General features: G+C 34.2%; 1 protein-coding gene across 2 annotated transcripts; it reads left to right on the top strand.

The window, feature by feature from the left end:
• The first annotated feature begins 732 nt into the window (after nucleotides 1-732).
• Nucleotides 733-6,924, top strand: LOC111985688 (uncharacterized). 2 transcript variants are annotated; one of them, XM_024017348.2, is made up of 6 exons: nucleotides 733-1,466; nucleotides 1,693-1,729; nucleotides 2,132-2,368; nucleotides 2,474-2,521; nucleotides 6,071-6,519; nucleotides 6,667-6,924. In XM_024017348.2, the coding sequence occupies exons 1-6, from the start codon at nucleotides 1,132-1,134 to the stop codon at nucleotides 6,737-6,739; spliced, it is 1,179 nt and encodes a 392-aa protein (XP_023873116.1). In that variant the 5' UTR covers nucleotides 733-1,131; the 3' UTR covers nucleotides 6,740-6,924. The 2 variants fall into 2 exon arrangements, with proteins under 2 accessions (XP_023873116.1, XP_065622999.1); XM_065766927.1 differs by lacking the exon at nucleotides 2,132-2,368.
• The last annotated feature ends 10,603 nt before the right edge of the window (nucleotides 6,925-17,527 follow it).

Consider the following 17,527-nt stretch of genomic DNA (forward strand, 5'->3'; position numbering starts at 1 on the left):
TGCGATTTGGTGAACACCACACATAGGCAAATAAATTAATGGAGGTTGCTAGAGTGATTAATATAGCTCGTTTTTCAAAATTTAAAGGACTAATATGTAAAATTTAGGAATTAAGCACGATATTTTGGCCAAAAAAAATAGGTTGTTAATTTCTTTTGATATTGACATATAAACTTTTGAAAGTTCATATTTTTCCACATCATTATTCAAATAGACAAAACTTAAGTACATGTACTGTTTCTTACGTGCTCTTAAAATTTTTAAAGAAAAATACTTAAATACTATATCCAAATTTTACCCTATTCAAATATAGGCAAAAGTAGATTTTAGTTCCTCTTAGCTAAACAATTAGATATTTGGGTAAAACAATGAGATTCCAAAAAATATATATTGACACACACACACACGAGATTTGTTGTGTAGTATAGTGTATTGGTTTTTTTAGTAGATTTCAGTTGATTATATAAGAGATTTTGGCTCAATTACCACCAAGTAGCAAAAAAAAAAAAAGAGAGGCAATAAACTACGGTTCATTGAAAAGCCATAGGCAGCCTTCAGTTTTTACCAAAACAAAAACAAAAAAAATGAATAGGCTAATCCTCCCTTTATTTAATTATTACTGACATCAGCAGCTGAAGGTTTGCCCTACAAGGACACGTGGATAGGCAGCCCCCCCATGTCTTGTTGTCGTAATAGTTGTTACTAACATCACCATCACCCTCACATATTCACTGTCACTCACAGGCAATCACTACTTCCCACCTCACCTCACCTCCCCAAATTTATTCCACACGTGCCCACTCTCAATTTCCACGCCGGAATTTCCTCCGCTCTCTCTGTCTCTCTCTCTCTCTCTCTCTTTACTTCCTACTTCTGCTATTGCCTCTCACAAGTCACAACCCAAACTCAATTTCTCCAAACCCTAGAAAATGATACCAAAAATAAACTACCTTCAAAGATTGAATCAAACTCTCACACGTTTTCCTTAAAGTGAATCTAAATTTCAGTTTTTACCACTAAAACACCATCTGGGTCACTCTTAAATTCCGCAATAAATATACGTATATATATATATATATATATATATTTTTTTTTAATTTTGAAAATTTGAAAGTTGTGGGGTTGTAAATAATGGGGGCGATGACGTCATCGATGGCGGCGAAGTTCGCGTTTTTTCCGCCGAGTCCGCCGTCGTATGAGGTGGAGGAGGAGGAGGGCGGTGGTGGTGGAGGTGGAGGTGGAGTGAAGCTGAAGCTGAGGATGACGGGAGGGGTGGAGACTAGGAGGGAAAACGGCGACGTGTTGAGGCTGAAAACGAAGAGAGGGAACGAGGTGGTGGCGGTGTATATACGGAACCCATCGGCGTCACTGACGGTGCTTCACTCGCATGGCAACGCAGCTGATCTGGGTCAGATGTATGACTTGTTCACTGAACTCAGTATTCACCTCCGAGTCAACTTCATGGGGTCTCTCTTTCTCTCTCTCTTCCTAAATATTAAAAAAAAAAAATTATCCCTTTTTTCATGCATATATATTGGGGTAAATTACACTAGCACCCCCGAAATATATTGAAAATTAGATAATTATTATGGTGGTGGTTTATATTTTTTAGATTTTTACATGCTTATATGGATCTGGTTTTTTCATTTATTTTTACTTTATTTTTAATTTTAATTTGTGTGTGTTGTGTAGGTATGATTATTCTGGGTACGGGCAATCCTCTGGGAAGGTATTTGATTTTGTTTTTTTTTTTTTGTAATTTTATTTTATTTTGGTAATTTGTTTGGATTGCATTCTGGTAAAGTTTTGGTCTTTATTTTTGTTTTATATATTTGGTTTTATTTTATTTCCGGTAAAGTTTTGGATTTTTTTTTTTTTTTTTTTTTAAAAATTTGTAGTTTGCTTTTGTTATATGGGACCCAAAAAGGATTAAAACTTTTTCTACACTGAACTTTATATTACCTCTTTGGCATATTCAAGCTTTGGATTTTTTTTTTTTTTTTTTCAGTAGTGGAAGTTTTAAAAACCCAAAGATGGAAGATTTTTATTAGTTTCTAATTAGATTGATTTAGAATTTGTTGTTAAAATAAGATGGGAGATGGCTGAGTTATTATGTGCTTTACTTGCTCAGCCGAGTGAGCAGAACACATACTCAGACATAGAAGCTGCATATAGATGCCTGGTGGAGAAGTATGGCACAAAAGAGGAAGATATTATTTTGTATGGGCAATCAGTTGGTAGTGGGCCCACTTTAGATTTGGCTACTCGGTTACCGAATTTGAGGGCTGTAATTCTCCACAGTCCGATCATGTCTGGCCTCCGTGTCATGTATCCGGTGAAGAGGACGTACTGGTTTGACATTTATAAGGTTGATTTTTTCTTTTTTTTATGCAGAATTATATAATCTTAATGTTGAATTGTTTACAATCTTTCAAAAAATCATAAATTATTTTTTTGCTTGTTTGCGGTGCAGAATATTGATAAAATACCCCTTGTCAAATGTCCAGTTCTGGTAATTCATGTGAGTATTTTCCAATTTCTCTATTTTAGTAAGATGTTTGTAAAACTAAAATGGCATGCTAATTTAGTATAGCTTGATGGAAAATCAGACTATAGAAGTTAGTCTCTGCACTGGTTGATTGGTCCACCATATATCTGCTTCAAATTTTTCTAGTTCTGGCATCTTCATTGCTGGATTTTATAGTATAGAACAAGGGGTTATGTGGTTGCGCTCAGTATGTAATATGTTGACTTTACGCTATATCAAATGAAACTTGAAATACGGAATTCTTCGCAATTAGGTTGGAATTTAATAGCTGTGGATAACTATATACCTCTTTCATTTTGGTGAAATTTATCAAAGACGTTGAAAATTTCACCAGAACTGTTAAAGCCAGTTTTGGTTGATGTTAAAGCCAGTTTTCAATGGAACCTACATCTTTGTCTTGTGATAGTTGACAATTGACACCAAATGACATGGTTAGATAACTGAACTTTTTTTTTTTGATAAGTAACTAAAAAGTTTATTGAAAGAACACAGCCCCATACATAGGAAATGTACGAAAGAGGCAAAAACATCAAGAACTTAACTGAACTTAGCTGAACACAGCCCTGTAACTGAACTTAATTGACATGGATGAAAAATTTCTTCTCTTTTGTTTACTGTTTATGCTTTTCTGCGGTCATCATCATGAACACCCTGTATGTTTCTTTCATATTTCATTAATAATAGATCTCATATTACCTATCAAAAAACAAAGGTTTGGTCAATCAGTTTGTAAGCAAACAATGATTTCTGACAAATGGAATGGGTGGGGAGATGAAAAAACAAAGAGGAACTGGGGCCATCTCATCTGTGGAGGAACTTGGAGTGCTCATGGCATAGAAGGAAGAGATCAAAATGATGACATGTAAGGAGCGTGTCTGCCTCAGTTGCAAGGGTGGGGGTTTGCAAGGGAGAGAGGGGCAGTGAGGTGTCCTCTGTCAGAAGATTTATTACTGGTGATAAATTGAGGGGGTCATGAGAGGTTTTAGTGTGAGAGAGAGAGAGAGAGAGAGAGAGAGAGGTGACAATGACAACTAACAGGTGAGGAAAAGAGGAAGAAATGCTGTAGTTAGGTATTCAAAACTGGATTATTATGATTTCTTTACAGGTGCACAGTGAAGCCAATACTTTTTCAAGCAATAGAAAAAAGAAGTTCCTAGTGAAACTTGTGGTAGTTAATTGAATCTTGCCAAATGTTCATCATGTATAAACGAGTTCTTAGCTATTAACTTTATAATAGCATAGGTAGGTTTTACTGGTTAGAGGTGTGTCCAAAGGGCTCTTCTTTAAAAGGATTCCTACGTTATCTAAAAAAACATTGCATAGGTAGGTTATGTGTCAGTAACTGATAAGAAGTTGAGTTTAGTGGGTCTTTAGTTAAGGGAATGTGACTTTGATGGAGGGAGCTCAACTGAAATTATTTTGGAATTTATTATTTCAGATTTCCATTTATGTTATGGGATTGGATTATTTTAAATTTTCATTTAAAAAAAAAAAATTGGATTCAGATAGGGATCAAGTTTCATGTTTTAAGATAGGGATAATATTTAAATTATGTTCAGTGAAAGTTTTATGCTACGCGAACTTTGTAATCCTGGAAGCACTATAAAAATGCTCCACATGGTGTTTTTTTAAATAAGATTTGTGAGAAATTTCTTTATCTGTATGGTGGTGATTCCAGGCAACCCTTAGGTGGTGAAGCTTAAGGTTTTCAGGCTGCTCTAGGTAGTGAACCCTAGACTGTCTTGCATCATCGCGTTAGAATTACACATGGCAGGTGTGCTGACCACAAAACCTTTATCAGTATGCTTTTGCTGTTGTGTGACAGACTGTTGGTTTTGAAAGCCATAAAACTGCATGCTGACCTGGTCGTATCAGTATCTCTCTTCTATTCACTGAACAGAACTGAATCTCTTAAAATGCTGACTGAACCTGTCTGAAATCATTGGTTTAGTCAATGTTTTCCATCTGGAATCATTGGTTTTTGTCAGTGTTTTCAGTTAACTTGGTCTTATGTACAGCCCTACCCAAATGATCACTGCTAGTTTCTGCCTTTTTTGTCATGTTGTGGTCAATCACATACATGCCATTGTTTATGTACTGACAAAGCTCCAACATCCCAAAGAGTTATGTAAATAGACACCACATGTATGTAGATTACTCCATAGCAGCAGCATAAATTCACCAGGTGTCCAGGACTCAAGTTTTTATGTCTTTGTCACATTATTAGGGAGAAGGCCACTCATTTGAAATATTCTTCTTGCTGAAGGGTCTGAAGTGTTTCCACTCTAGCATTTTGCTACTAAAAGTCCAGAACAATTATTTATTGGGTTATCTTAAACTCATGTTTTGGAAATTCTTTGTTACTTCCACAAGAATATAAATGTGAATTAAGGATGATTACCAACGTAGGTTTTATGCCAACGTGAATTCGTCATTCCTTTGAGGATATTGAGAAGACTTTGGATGAGTTAAAGGTTTTATGCCAATGTAGCCTTTTGGAGTGGTCTCGTTGTTGGGGTTTTACTGATTGTTCTTCTCTCTCTGAGTTTATTCTTTCCCTTAGCTTAGTTTCTTGATTACTCTTTTTGCTGTGTTGTTTGTTCTATTTTTTCTTCTTGTTGATCATCATGAACAACTTGTACTTTTCCTTTTTTTCTCATTAATAATAGTTTCCTGATTACCTATCAAAAAAGAAAAGAAAAAAAGGATGATTACCAAATTAAGTTTTTTTGGCTGTTTTACTTGGTGGTCTCCCCCTTTTTTGATAATCGATAATTTTTTTGGGTGGGAGGGGGGGTTGGATGAGGGGATTTGAACCTTGGATATTTCTATTGGAACCACCAGAATGTCTGACCCTTCGGATGCTAGAGGCTAAGTGGAAGAAAGGATGAGTGCAAGAGTTCAAGAGCAGTAATTTTATGTGGATACATACTCCAAAGTTTCTCTAGAGGATTGAAAGGTGCTTTTATGTCTAATCTTGGTGGTCACAAATAAAAATTTCAAGTGATGGCTGATGAGATAGTGAGGGAATGTGATGCTGCCTTTGACCAGGTGAATCACATATTTTATGCCCCATAAGTTTGATCTGTGGCTTACAGAGCAATTTGTCCCCTAATCCTATGGATTTCCTATCTCAGTTGCCCCTTCTGTAGAAGAGCGATTTCAATGCCTTTAAAGATTATACATCACTTGAGGTGGATGTAGGCCCAGATGTTCTTGGATGCAGCTTCCACCCATTGTGGGTATAAAGACCATGATGTGGTTCATGCGTGCTTGTCTCATTGTATTAAATGTCTTGCTATGATCTTAATTGGCGCATCTGATTAATATAAGTTCATGTACCCATTTTAGAATCGATAGGTATCTGTCACCATATACATTGGTTAGCTGCCTTTCTTCACTAACTGAAACTCTCATAGCATCTGAACCTTGAAAGTAAGGCATCAAGCAACGTTGGCTCAAGTAATTAGAAGAATCCTCATTTACCAAGCTGTTGTGCTCTGTGTTTGCCCTTTCTTGCAGGGAACTGCTGATGATGTTGTTGATTGGTCCCATGGTAGGAAACTTTGGCAGCTCTGTAAAGAGAAGTATGAACCACTATGGATTAAAGGAGGGAATCATTGTGACTTGGAGCTTTTCCCACAATACATAAAGCATCTCAAGAAATTCATATCAGCCATTGAGAAATCACCACATCTGAGAAAAGGATCTGGGCCAATAACAGATCAACCAGAAAATCCCAGGAACAGCACAGATTGTAGAGAGAAATCCAGATCCAGCACAGATCATAGAGAGGAGAGGTCTCGACCAAGTACTGACCAGAGAGAAAAGCCAAGGCTGAGCACAGACCGGAGAGAAAAATCAAGAACCAGTAGTGATAAGAGAGAGAAATCAAGAAAGAGCATTGATCGGTCTATTAAAGTTCACAATGGCGTGGACCGCATGGACCAGGCGGAGAAACCAAGGAACAGGTTAGCTATAATTTTGACTGGATAGTATTGTTTTTTACCCATTTATGCTTCCTTTTTAAAACAAAGCTTGTCCAATGTGGCATGCATAATTGCATAGATATTCAATATCTGGTTTTTCTCACTGTTGGAATTGCGTTGTGGTGGCAGCTTTGGGGACATCGTGAGATCAGTCGGATTATGCAATATTGATTGTTTCAAGCCCACAGCCACTAATTTATGAAGAAGATATCTATCAGATAAGCCTACATATTGAAGGTTGTATTTCACTTGAATTTTTATTCATTTGATTGGTCAATTGGGGTTGTTTGGGTGATAGAAATGTGTTGTTGTTTCATATCCACTTTCTAGAAGAAAAATAGGAAATTATTTTAACAAGGAAAATCATACGTCTCATTTGATTGTTAATACTGATTAATAAATCTGACCTCTATCTGTCACCTATCCAAAAAGAAAAAAAAAATGAAATAAGTCTGACCTCTCTCTCTCTCTCTCTCTCTCATGTGACAGTTTTTGTTATTTATCAACTTCGTATCTGTACAGGATTAATCTAGGTTTCCAAACCAAATGGAAGTTGACAACAATTTATGGAGAGTAAAATGGCTTGAGAACCAGAAAATATATATATGGGCAAAAGTGAGCCAATAACTTGCTTACTTGAACTGCAAGGTTAGGTTATGAGTAACTTAATTACAGTTCTTTAGGTATTATACCTCAAAGGTTTTTTTTTTTTTTTAAATAAATAGATAGTTACAAGGCTCTTGGCAAGTTTCCCAATAAAATAAAAATATGTGGATGCATTAATCAAGATGATTAAATTCAATGCAATCATGAGTTGGAATTTCATTGGGGGGAACATAAATCACATCTAAGAAACTTAATTTAAGTTTTACCTTTTTGTATTTATAAAATTTATGAGTTAAGCTTGACACATTTTCATCAATTCATGTCAATTAATTCCGATTGAAGTATCTCTTGACTTTCATTCGAGACCCTGGCGCCAAAAGAACAGAATTTAAAAAAGGGTTAATTGTTTGCTCCGGTGATTCATTATGCTGATTCTTGAGCGCAGAAACCCTGCCTGTAAGGGCTGTTAATGCTCATGGTAATTGGCACTGATGGGCTACCATGGCTTGAATCTTTTCTGAATGCAGTATCTGATCAAATGAATGTGTTTCTCATTCCTTCCTCTCCAACTTTAAAGGTCCGTTTGGTGGTAAGAGTGGAAAAGTGGAAGGATGGAAAATTAGTGGGAGGATAGAAAAGATTTGGTTTTTACTTGTGTGTTTGGTTGGAGGGGTGGAAAAGTGAGAGGGTGGAAAACTTTTTTGTTTGATTGGAGAGAAAAATGAGATGATGGAAAATTTAGCTTATATAAATTGACTATTATGTTCTTGTTATATGATATGTAAGAAATAGATATATTTACACTTATTAAATAATATAAAAATTAACACAAATACATGTAAATTTATATTAATTATTTTATTATTATTATAATAATAATTTAAAATTCATGGCTCTGCCTGGAAAGACAATTTGAACAAAAAAAAAAAAAAAATAAAGTACATCATTTAGCACTATTTTTTCTTCATTTTCCTCCCAAATTGGGAGGATAAAAAAATGTAGGCCCGGTGGAAAAATTTTCCTACCCATTTTCTATCTCTTTTGTTTTCTCTCCTGAACCAAACAATAGAAAATGTCATTTTTTACCTTATTTTTCTCTTTTTATTTTTCATAATCTTTGTTGTCACCCTAACCAAACATACCCTAAGTTCACTACAAATTCTGATCGGTTCACTCCAAGAGGGTATTGGGACCCTTATTTGTAAGCAAATATTGTTGTTTAATGTCAAAATAGGTACCATTCGAGATTAGAAGTACAGGGAAAATTTATTGGCTCAATCAATGCAATTGCATATATTATTGAATTTAATTGAAAAAATTCATTTATGAGTAATATATTGATGTAAGAAAATTCACAAAGATATAATAGAACTATATTTTGTTTATTTATTAAGGGTTTTTTAAAATAAAGAAAAAGAAAAAGAATAGAATAAGCCACATTTCAAACCTTTTTTTTTTCTTCCCAAATAAAAATTTTGCCTATGAATGAATGGGTTTTTAGTTGTTACATTGACACAAGGACTTAAAAAAAAAAAAAAAAAAAATTGCTTATGAATGAATGGATTGTTTATGGACTTCTTGTGATGGTGACTGGAGTTGTCACTAAGCTCAAGTAATCTAACAATAAGCATTAAATTTAATAGTAAAGGTCCTAATTTAAGGATAATGGCCAAATTCGGGGATAAAATAGTAAAACTCTGACTTTTTCCTTGTGACAAGAAGTAGGTTCCCTTGAACCTTTTATTATCCTTAAGTGAGGACCATTGATGTCATCTGTTTTTTTTTTAATGGTAATATTAAGGATTTTTCTTTCATGGTAGGCTCTTAGTTGTGTTTCAGTAACTTGAGAATCTCGTATGCTAGTTAAGGACATTTTAGCTGAATTGGTATCTCTCCATACACAAAATTCTTGGAGGGTTTAAGGAGAAAAATGGTTCAAGTTTCGAAATCAGCTATACATTATAACTATCTAAAAAAAAAATGATCTCATATGCTAATCACTTGTATTGATCATTTTCATCTTCTCTAGTAGTATAAGCATTGACCCCCCACTCTATTCTAGTCTATACCTGAGGCCCTAGTCTCAATGATGAAGAGTACCTCGAACTCCTACTAAAATGATTAACACTATATAGTAAGTTCAAAAGACCAAAAGATGTAAGCCCAAATCACTTTTGAAGCCCAAAATAGTCTCATAGAAGTGGCACACGTTGTTGGACACCAATTATTACTAACATATGTCTGTTAATGTTATTTTAGGTGTATGCCACTCAGTGACAGCAACCCTAAAATCAGTTAATTACATATCTAACTCAATGTTTGATCAACTATCAACTATCAACTATCAGCTATCAGCACTTTAGAAACCTTAGGGTTTTGAATTTTGGCTATAAATACCCTCTATTCTCACCACTATGGATAATCATCATTAGCATACCAAAACGCTACCAAAATCAATCTTGAAACCACCATTTTCTCATTTTCAAGGTGATAGAGCATAATAGTCGAATATTATATTTAGTTTTTTGACCTAGGTAGATGGAAAGCTAGTGTTTTATTCAAAGTTTTGAATTTTCATAACTTTGCTCTAGAAATTTTATTGTTGCAATATATGCTAACCTAATTTTAGAGAGAGAGGGAGAGAGAGAGAGAGAGAGAGAGAGATCTAATTTTCTTTTGGGGTTTATGATTTTGTTTTTGGTTCCACTCTAAAGAACTAAGGGTAGGGATTTGTTTGGGCACATTTTATGAAAGTATATGGTTTGTTTAGAGTTCAAAATGAATAAAAGTATATGGTTTTTATTTTATTTTATTTTATTTTTGAGATAGAAAGGTATATGGTTTAAGTCCAAGAATAAAACTTTTTTTTTTTTGGGCAAGGCAGTCCCAATGATAAAGCTATGGGTTTATTTTTTATTTTTTTGATACTTGCCCCTTGAATAAAAACGAACCTAAATTTAACACTAATAAATTCTAACTAAATTATGTTTAATATATATTTTTTTAAAGGCCTAATTTAATAAAGTTACATATTTCCTACAAATATTTTGATTTAAGTTTTCATTAATTAATACACTCGAATATATTATATGATTTATATTTCTTGATAAACTTTTATCTATTGATGATGCACATCAAGGGGCTGTTTGGTACATTATTTTAAACACATATTTTCATTTTTTAAATAATATTACACATATTTCTATCCACTTTTGCACCCATATGTATTCCAAAAAAAAAAAAAAAACTGAAAACTGTTGTTTAAACACACGTACCAAACGAGCCCTAAAATACCGTGAAAATCACGAGTCTTTTGGCTGAATATAGCGAAATCTCGAGTTTATTTGCTTTATAGGTATTGTTCCAAGTTATTTAGGAAATTGAGGAAAGAGAATGAATTTTGGCGACGATGTTGCCAAAATTCTAATGAAAGTATGAGAGAGAAAAAAAAAAAAGTAGGAGAGAGAAAATTTTGAATTTCAGTAATCTTATTACGGAAATTCTTGCTGCCCAAGTGAGTGTGAAGTGCCCAAAGTGCTAGTGCTAGGTGGGTGCCCAAAGGGAAACCAATTGTGGCAATGACATTGCCGAAATAGAGGGAAAAAAAAATTGTGGCAATGGCATTGCTGAAATAGAGGGGAAAAAATTGTAAGAAAAAAAAAATGTGGCATTTGATTTGTGGCAATGGAGTTGCTAAAAATTGGAGAGAGAGAGAGTTGCCTAACTAAAAAAATAAAATTCCGGATTCTTATTATACAAAGTACACATATTTCCGTGTATCAGTAGATTTTGACCGAAGCAGTTTGGTTTATGTGTATGTAATGTTCTTTCATTTCATTTAGTAAAAGTATTCTTTGCATGATTTTCCCTATAAAACAAATAATAAATCAACGTAAATTGATTCTTATTCTAAAAAAAAAAGTACATATTCTTGCCATGCGAAATGGAAGCAAAAAATGATTGATGTGCACACTGTAAACAAAAAAAAAAAAAAAAAAAAAAGAAACTAAGATTTTTGCATAGATTCTTACATTGATTCTTACAATTCGAAATGAAAGAAAAAATGATTGATGTGCACACTATTAAAAAAAAAAAAAAAACTGAGATTCTTTATCGAGATTCTCTGCAGAGATTCTTTGCAATGAATATATGTTTATAGTAATTTATTTGTATCAGAGTGTCTCATCTTGGCCTATGTTGTATTGTATTTGGTCAATTGGCGTATCTAATTATACAATTTAAAATCTAAGAATTTAACTTATATGGAACTTGCATCATATTTAAACAGCACTAATGTCACTTAAGTTTCCACGGTTCTTATTTTATACTCTTTTTCTCCTAAAAATTTCATCAACCTTCTTCTCCACTCTTATTTCCCTCATAATTCTACCAACCATTTTCAATTCATGCGTGCCATACATTCTACAAACAACTAAAAGGAACAACACTTGCAAATATATATCAGTTCTTTATCTCTTACAAGGTGAGTTACATCTCTTAAGTAGTTACTTTTCTTTTTATAATATTCATGTTGATATGTTTTAGGGGCATAGCTAAGTATGAAAATCTTGTTTTTGTGAAATTATTTGTTCATGCAAATCTTGTTTTTGTATTATGTGTTTTGCAACATGAACTGATTTCTATGATATGTTTTAATTATTTATCCATGAATTCTTGCCTAAAATTTCATATAGCAAAAATATATTTCAAAATTGACATAAATTTTCCTTAGAGAAATACTTACTTTGTTAACCTATAATATACACATATGCTATAAACCACCCCCCCCCCCCAAAAAAAAGGGTTAGTATATGCTCATAAACCTTAAAATCTAAGTTTTAGGTATAATAATAAGGAAAATTGTATGATATTAGAAATATTTATCTATTATCATATGGATGCACGAGAACACTATATAATCTGTCTTGTTTTAAAATAAGCAAAATGAAGAGCTACATAAAATAATTAACGTAACCATAACAGATCCTTTTAAATGTTAATGTTATGCTAAGTTACCTAAGAAAAGGGAAACAAAAAATAATTTTAACTACTATGATGGACAGTAATAAATTATCAATGAACCAATCATCTTTAATAGAATTCTCTCAGCTCTAGCTATTTAAACATTGAATATTTTTAATGGATTACCTTCTTATATTGCATTGTAATGGTTGTGTAGTGTTAATATATTAATACTATTGTTATGTTTTAGTGTAAATAGCAAAAAAGTTGTTCATTTTTCTCAACAATTTTGGTGGAATAATTAAACATGGCGAAAATGGGGTTTATTACGAAGGGCCACCTCCTTCTATGCTTCCATTATGCCGGGGTGTTACATTTGAAGATCTATGTGATGGAGTAGCATGCACGCTTCATATAAATAGAGAAGATTCAAAATTGACTATTTGGTATATATTTCCTTTTCAATGTTATCCACATCCTGTGATTTACCAGCAAGTTTTGGTAGAAGATGATAATGGTGTCAATCTAATATTCGATATGTTAGACTACCAATATGGATTTGTAGGTGCAGAGTTGTACGTGGGTGTATAGCCCATAAGAAGCCACTGAGATGTTTTTCCCATTCAATATGCCAATGAAGGACCGAGTGCATCGTTTAGTTATTCACATGGCAGACACTTTCATGATCTTTATGCCACTCATACCGATCATTATTATGAAGATGTGGCTCATTCCCTAATCAATATTGGTGGTGCTGACTATCATGCTCCATATACTCATGTTGCAACTAAAGACCAACATGTTCCTTATCGGCCAATGAACACCAGTGATGCTGACTATGATAATCCAACTAAGCATGTTGCACAAGAGAATACTTGTTTTGAGTTTGAAGTTTAGTATGACCAAACCGCCACTCAGAGAGCTGCTAATGATCCCAATGATACACACCGCATAGCTGCTATTACTGAAAACGCGGTCCATACATTATTAGAAAGGATGCGAGTAATGGATAATGATGACCAACTTGATGACGACGAGGTCCTTGATGATGTTGGAGATGAATAGGAGCCTCTCAATGAACCTAATCATGAAAGCAGTCCAGCAATGGCATTCCATTAACCTTCATCACTAAGCTTTTCACAGAACACGTGGAATAATATGATTAATCCCCAGCTATATTCCCCAGCTATACCAAAGTCCTCTAACAGCTGGAGAAAGCAGCAATGCAATCTACTTTAGCTCTTATTTCCAAATAGTAAAGCCAAAACCTGGAACATGTATGCCTTAGCATACTGTTGGGTTGTTACAGCATTGGCACCCTCTGGTAGGTTTGAGAATGTATTCCATATCCATGTTATTTTAAGGCCACCATATGCCAATGCTGTTGCAGGTGGTGTCAGCCTAAGTAAATTCTCACAAACTGTTCCCCAATCCAAATTAGTGGGCCCGCACATTGCATTGCCATCAATAGGCAATCCTATACTGATTGCTATATCTTGCAGAGTGATCGACATTTCACAAGCAGGTAGGTGAAATGTATGGGTTTCAGATTGCCACCTCTCCACCAAAAAAGTGATAAGACCCCAGTCAATATCTATATGTAGTAGGCGGGTAACATGGTATAGTCTACATTGATGCAAATATGGGGTGATATGCTCGCCTAACTACTGGGGGGGGGGGGTGCAAACGGTTGGGGTCGCACTTGTAGGGTGGAAACCTGAAATTTTTTTTTAAAATGTACAATGTTATATTGCTAATGTTGAAATTATTTTCATGTAAATTGAATAATTGTTGATATTATTAGGATATTAATAAATTTTGATCTCGCAACTTACATTGCCTTCCATTGCATCATTAGAGCATCAGAAATGGAAAGGCTAAATGCCAAAATAAAATCTCCTTTTACCATTCAAACCCCAAAACCTACTCCATTAGGCGTTGTAAAATGCAAGTATTGTAAAAAAAAATACAATTGTGCTATAGTGCGATTCTAAATGTAGAATCGCATTGTAGCTCAATGGTAAAAACAAAAATTATATTTTAATCAGTTTGGTCTTCTCTCTCCTCTCTCTGTAGATCATAATCTTTCTCTCTTTCTTCTTCTTCTTGCTCTCTCTTTTTCAACGAAATGGAGGCAATGGCATGGAGGCTCGATCAGAAAAGCTGTGGTGGAGGCGTGGAGGTCGTGAGCTTGTTCTTAGGTTTCTGGCGTGGGTTTGTTCATGGGTTTCTGGCGTTGGGTCGAATTTGGGTGGCGTTTGGTGTGTTGGGTTGGCGTTGGGTGGTGGGTGTGGACCCGCAATCACTTTCTTGATTGGCATCGAGCATTGCTTCTTTTTCTTGGCCTCCAAACCCAAACCCCAATCTTGAATAGAAAAGACAAAGCCCATGACCTTTTCTTGCACAACCATTGCCCTCTATTTCTTGGTTTCCAATTCCAAACCCCAATCTTGATCATCATCATGTCCAAATCTTGGTCTCTTTTGAACAGCAACGCTCTTGACCTTTTCTTGGAAAAAGATTGGCTTCCTAAGAGCCTTCTCTTGTATCAATCTTGCAAACTTGTCAAATTTTTCTATTTCTAAAGATGCAACCTCAACCAAGGTGTCAAAAGAGAACCAAATGGGAGTAACAGAGCAAGAGTTAGGTGGCTTTTTGGGTGGGATTTTTGTCAGTCGTTTGATCTTGTGGGGCTTTGGATTTTCATCAAGATTAGAACCCACGTCCAAATGGGGTTTAGCGTTAGCAGGAAGTTTTGGTAGAAACCCATAATCCCTCTTCCTCTTGACATTCAAAATTGGAATTTGGGGATGGGATTGGGGTTTAGAATTAGCAAAGTTTGATCTTTTTTGTGGTCACCGTATGGGTTTGTTGGTGGTGCTGTGTTGGCATTGGATTGTGTGTGTGTGTTTTTTTTGGTTCACCTACTTGGGTTTGTGGTTGTGGCTGGTGGGCTAACGGTGGAGGTGGTGGAAGTAGTTATGGTTGGTGGGCCGACAGTGGGGTGGGTGTCTGTGGCTCCGTCGGAATGGGTTTTGGGTCAGTGGGTGCTGGCGTGGGTTTGCTGCCTGGTTTTTTTTTTTTTTTTTGGTGTTGACGGTAGATTATGGGTTGCTGCTAGTGGTGGTGATGGTGATTGTGATTGTTGAACAGAAATAAAGAGAGAGAAAGAATAAATAATGTGTTGTATTGTAAATTATAATAATTGTGGGATATATTATTTTATTGCGTAGAAATATTATTTTAATGAGTAGAATAGGAAAATAAAAGTTGGGATGTTGGGTGTATTGTAAAATGGTATGGTATAATTGATAAAGTAGCTTTTTAATATGGTAAAATAAGATGAGATATGAAATTCAGATGTGGATGCTCTTAGAGATGTGATATTGTTGTTGGGTTAGCAGAGAATAATCGAATGACCCAGACTTCATTTCAAATATATCCTACATTAAATGCTGCAATGAGTTATACCATGCAACATCCATCTGAAGGTATATTTTTTACAAACCATCTATATAAAAAATTACAAACTAAGAAAATAATTTCCAATTAAATTAGGGGGCCGAGAAGCTTACTACAGTTGCGATATGAAGTGAAGGAATGTAGGAATTATAGAGTGATACTTGCAAGAAAAGAAAGAAAGAACCAAAAAAAAAAAAAAAACACAATCAGATAATCATAAATATCTTCTAAAAAAATATAATCCTAAATAAAAACAAAAGAACAATAATAAATTAATATATGGTAACTACTACAGTTTTTTATGCTAAATATTAAATATAACTTACAATGCTTGTAGTACATAATAAAATTGAAAGAAACTCAAATAAAGGAATTATGAAGCAAAATTTTTAATAATAATAATAATAATTTTAGCAAAAATAAGCACACAAACAATAATTAGTATTAACTATAATATAACCATATATAATATTTACAATATATTAGTGTATAATATTTATAAAGCATATAATTAATTTTTATTTCCCAACCTATAACCACCCTAAAAAGTAAAGATTCAAGAAACTTAATAAATTTTTATACCAACTAAACTTTAAAGAAAAAGAAACACAAATGTACGATTTATTGTGCTAAATAATAATAATAATACACATACATATCTTTATTATAAACCAACAAACATATTATGCAATATATTTTTTCCAAGTAATAGATGTAATAATTGATAATAACAAAGTAAAATTGATTATAAAAAGATCACAATAATACAATTTATTACAATTTTTGTGGTCATATACTAATAATAACAATAAATAATATTAAATAATTTCAAAATTAACAAAACACATACATAAATTTAATTAGAGAGTTGAGATGCTTACCACAATTGTGATACCAATTGAAAGAGTGAGAATTATAAAGTGATACTTGCAAAAAAAAAAAAACCACAAAATAACAACAATACTAAAAATGCTTGTAGTCCTAACCATAAAAAATTCATTAATCTAAAATTTGAATAATAACAATAACAAAAATAATCATAATCATAGGTATACAAACAATATTAACTACAACAATACATAATATTTTACAATGTATTAGCTTCTAATTTTTACAAAGCATATATTTATACAATTGTTGATACCTGTTTTCACGACACATTTTCTACAAGCCTGATTCAACCAAGCCCGACTTCATTGTAAGCTCAATTCATGTATTATATTATATTTTATTATTTTAAGCATAGCCCAAGCCCATGTGACTTATTGGGGAAATTGAAGAAGTGTGGTTTGGAGGGTATGGGTTGGTTCCTTTCAGACCTTTTGCATGATCCCAACCCATGCGTGTTACGAAGTAGGCAAGGGACACTAGTAGCACTTCAGGCTCATGGAAGAGGTTTTGTACCCAAAATTTTCACCTCAAAAGAGCTTTTATGCTCTGGGTGATTGTACCCCTAATTTTCAGTCCAGCTCCATTTTTCACACCAAAACATAGCTGACCCTAAACTAATTAACTAGCCTATTGTAGCCACCAAATGCAGCTATCAAAAGCCTACAGTGACAAGGAAAGAATAGCTAATGGAGTCAGCCACTTTATTTCCAAAATCATGTAAAAAGCAAGCCAACTCTCTTACCCAATTAAAGCAAATCTGATCATAACCTTTTTGATCGAGACCTTGGGGTTCAAAGCCTCTTCTATTGACCAAAAACCAATCACTTAGAGCACCCCAAGTTCAATACAAAAGGCCCCAATCAGATTCAAAATGAACGAGCCACGTTCTACGTAGAGACCTGAAACTTCAAAACAAAAACCCATTCAGCTAGTCAATAGTCTCATAAATCCGAACCTTAGGGGTGGAAATATGGGTACAGGGGAACCTTCCCTCTCTTCCTCACAACCTCTCTCAATTTCCTCTTCTCAATGATTGTGGGTCAAAGTTTCAAACTTGTTGAACCACGTT

The sequence above is a fragment of the Quercus suber genome, unplaced genomic scaffold, assembly GCF_002906115.3.
Source record: "Quercus suber isolate HL8 unplaced genomic scaffold, Cork oak 2.0 scaffold_757, whole genome shotgun sequence".
NCBI classification, from domain to species: Eukaryota; Viridiplantae; Streptophyta; class Magnoliopsida; order Fagales; family Fagaceae; genus Quercus; species Quercus suber.

Excerpts from the sequence above, each read along its gene's own strand:
- LOC111985688 (XM_024017348.2), top strand. The coding sequence starts at position 1,132 with ATGGGGGCGATGACGTCATCGATGGCGGCGAAGTTCGCGTTTTTTCCG. Across the intron at positions 1,467-1,692 it reads CTCCGAGTCAACTTCATGGG|GTATGATTATTCTGGGTACG; the intron begins GTCTCTCTTTCT and ends TGTGTTGTGTAG. Across the intron at positions 1,730-2,131 it reads ACGGGCAATCCTCTGGGAAG|CCGAGTGAGCAGAACACATA; the intron begins GTATTTGATTTT and ends TTACTTGCTCAG.